The 2,477-nt window shown below is 64.7% G+C and overlaps 1 protein-coding gene across 1 annotated transcript in view; it reads left to right on the forward strand.

Moving 5' to 3' along the window:
- Positions 1 to 125: 125 nt before the first annotated feature.
- TAP1 (transporter 1, ATP-binding cassette, sub-family B (MDR/TAP)) overlaps positions 126 to 2,477 on the forward strand; it is a gene marked incomplete at its 5' end in the record, with an annotated part of 15,964 nt that continues 13,612 nt past the window's right edge. Inside the window, 5 exons of the mRNA XM_010572569.1 lie at positions 126 to 256; positions 344 to 680; positions 1,004 to 1,201; positions 1,751 to 1,879; positions 2,224 to 2,409. Of these exons, the coding sequence (XP_010570871.1) occupies positions 126 to 256; positions 344 to 680; positions 1,004 to 1,201; positions 1,751 to 1,879; positions 2,224 to 2,409 (981 nt within the window). The remainder of the gene's footprint in view (positions 257 to 343; positions 681 to 1,003; positions 1,202 to 1,750; positions 1,880 to 2,223; positions 2,410 to 2,477) is intronic.

The following is a 2,477-nucleotide window of genomic DNA, read 5'->3' on the forward strand; positions in this document are numbered from 1 at the left end:
AGTGGGATGGGGGAGGGCAGGTGGGTGCATCCCCAGCCCCTTGAGGTCACACTGTGGGGTCCCCATCACCCTGGGGGGTGGGTGACGGTGACACAGACCTGGGGGGGGGCCCGTCACCTTAACGCCGTGTCCACCCCTCCTCCACCCTGGCAGGGGAGGTGGCCGTCCCTTACTTCATGGGGCACGTCACCGACTGGGTGGCCAGCGAGGACGAGGTGGCGGCCGCCTGGTCCATGGCCGTGCTGGGGCTCAGCAGGTAGGACGGTGACACCGGGAATGTCACACGGGGTGATGGGTGACAGACATGTCACCACGCTAAGCCACTCTGGTGCTACCACCACAGCGCTGTCACCGAATTCGCCTGTGACGTCACGTACACAGGGACATTGAGCCGGGTGTTGGGACGTCTCCAGCGGCGTGTCTTCGCCGCCGTCCTACGATGGGATGTCACCTCCCTGCAGGCGATGGGGACTGGGGCAGTGACGGCGAGGGTGACAGGGGACGTGGAGGCCACCCACTCGGCGGTAGCTGAGGTGCTCAACATCTTGCTGTGGTACCTGGCACGGGGCGTTTGTCTCCTGGTCACCATGGCATGGTTGTCACCCCGCCTGGCCTTTGTCACCCTCCTGTCACTGCCCGTCCTCCTACTGCTGCCCCGGGGCATCAGCAAGATCCAGCAGGTACCGGGGGGAGGACACATAATATGGGTCCCTTGTCCCCTCCATGTGTTCACTGTCCCCTTTGTGCACCCACTGTCACCTCCATGTGCCTGCTGTCCCCTCCACCTGCCCACCACCCTCTCCCTGTTCCCCCGTCCCCTCGCTGTGCCCCTTGTCACCTCCCCATGCCCACTGTCCCCTCCATGTGCCCCCGTCCCCTCGCTGCACCCCTTGTCCCCTCCGTGTGCCCACTCTCCCCTCCCCGTCCTCGCTCTCCGCTCCCCGCTCCCCCTGTCCCCTCTCCTTTGCGCCCGCTGGCCCTGAGGTGACATCGCTGTCCCCAGGGGTTGTCACGGCAGGTGCAGGAGGGGCTGGCGGGCGCCACCAAGGTGGCAGTGGAGACTTTCCAGGCCATGGCCACCGTCCGCAGCTTCGCTCATGAGGCCGGGGCGGCCGAGCAGTACCACCAGCGCCTGCGTCATGTCTATCGGCTGGAGAGGAAGGGGGCGGCCATCTACGCGGCCACCATCTGGGCCAGCGGGGTATGGGGACACGGGACACGGTGGCACAGGGGCTGGGGGAATTGATGGTGTGGGAGCAGTGGGGCATGGGGATGTGGTGGCATGGGGAAGGGGGACATAATGGCCCAGGGCTGGGGGACATGGGGACACAGTGGCATGGGGCTGGAGGACATGGGGATGGGGTGGCATGGGGCTGGGAGACGTAATTGCACAGGAATGGAGGACAAGGGGACATGGTGGCACGGGGACAGGGGACGTGGATGCAGTGGTATGTGGCTAAGGGACATGATGGTGTGATGGTTAGGGGACATGGGGACATGGTGGCACGGGGTTAGGGGACATGATGTGGGGACATCAGGACATGGGGCATAACAGCGCAGGGGCTCTGGGGCACAGGATCCTGGTGACATGACATATCTGGGACATGGAGGGAACGTGACGGCACAGGGGAGGTGACAGAGCAAGGCTGGGACCTCGGTGTCCCTGCAGAGAGGTGGCTGCAGTGAGGAGGGTGATGGGGACACCCCCCGGCAGTGTCCCCCAGTGGTGACCTCCCTGCCATGTCCCCAGTTCTCGGCGCTGGCCCTGAAGTTGGGGCTCCTCTGCTACGGGGCACAGCTGGTGGCCACAGGGACCATCACCACCGGGGACCTTGTCACCTTCCTCATCTACCAGATGCAGTTCACTGAGGCCTTGGAGGTAAGCCCATGGGGACACCGAGTCCCCAACGTCCTCCCCACTGTGTCCCCAAGCCCATTCCCCATGTCCCTGCACCCTCCCCACTGTGTCCTGTGCCAGTCCCAGTGTGTCCCCATGGCCACCCATGTCCCCATGCCCTCCCCACCACGTCCTTGTGTCCTCTGCTGTGTCCTCGTATCCTCTCTGCCACATCCCCATGCTGGTCCCACCATGTCCCTGTGCCCTCCCATGTCCCCCCACCAAGTCCCTGTGTCCTCCCCATCCCCACACCCTCCCAGCGGTGTCCCCATGCTTGTTCCCCATGTCCCCATGCTGTCCCAGCCATGTCCCCTCTGTGTCCTCAGGTCCTCCTCAGACACTACCCCAACCTGACCAAGGCCGTGGGCTCCTCAGAGAAGATCTTTGAGTTCCTGGACCAGGAGGAGCATTTGGCACCCACGGCGAAGCCGGAACACAATATCGTGCAGGGCCACCTCCAGCTTGAGGATGTCTGGTTCTCCTACCCCGAGCACCAAGAGCCCATCCTCAAGGTAGGCATGGGGACAGAGCGGGGGACACGGGGACTCGATGGGGGAACGTGGGGGGGAGGGCATGGGGA

The sequence above is a fragment of the Haliaeetus leucocephalus genome, unplaced genomic scaffold, assembly GCF_000737465.1.
Source record: "Haliaeetus leucocephalus isolate CR32 unplaced genomic scaffold, Haliaeetus_leucocephalus-4.0 Scaffold347, whole genome shotgun sequence".
NCBI lineage: Eukaryota > Metazoa > Chordata > Aves > Accipitriformes > Accipitridae > Haliaeetus > Haliaeetus leucocephalus.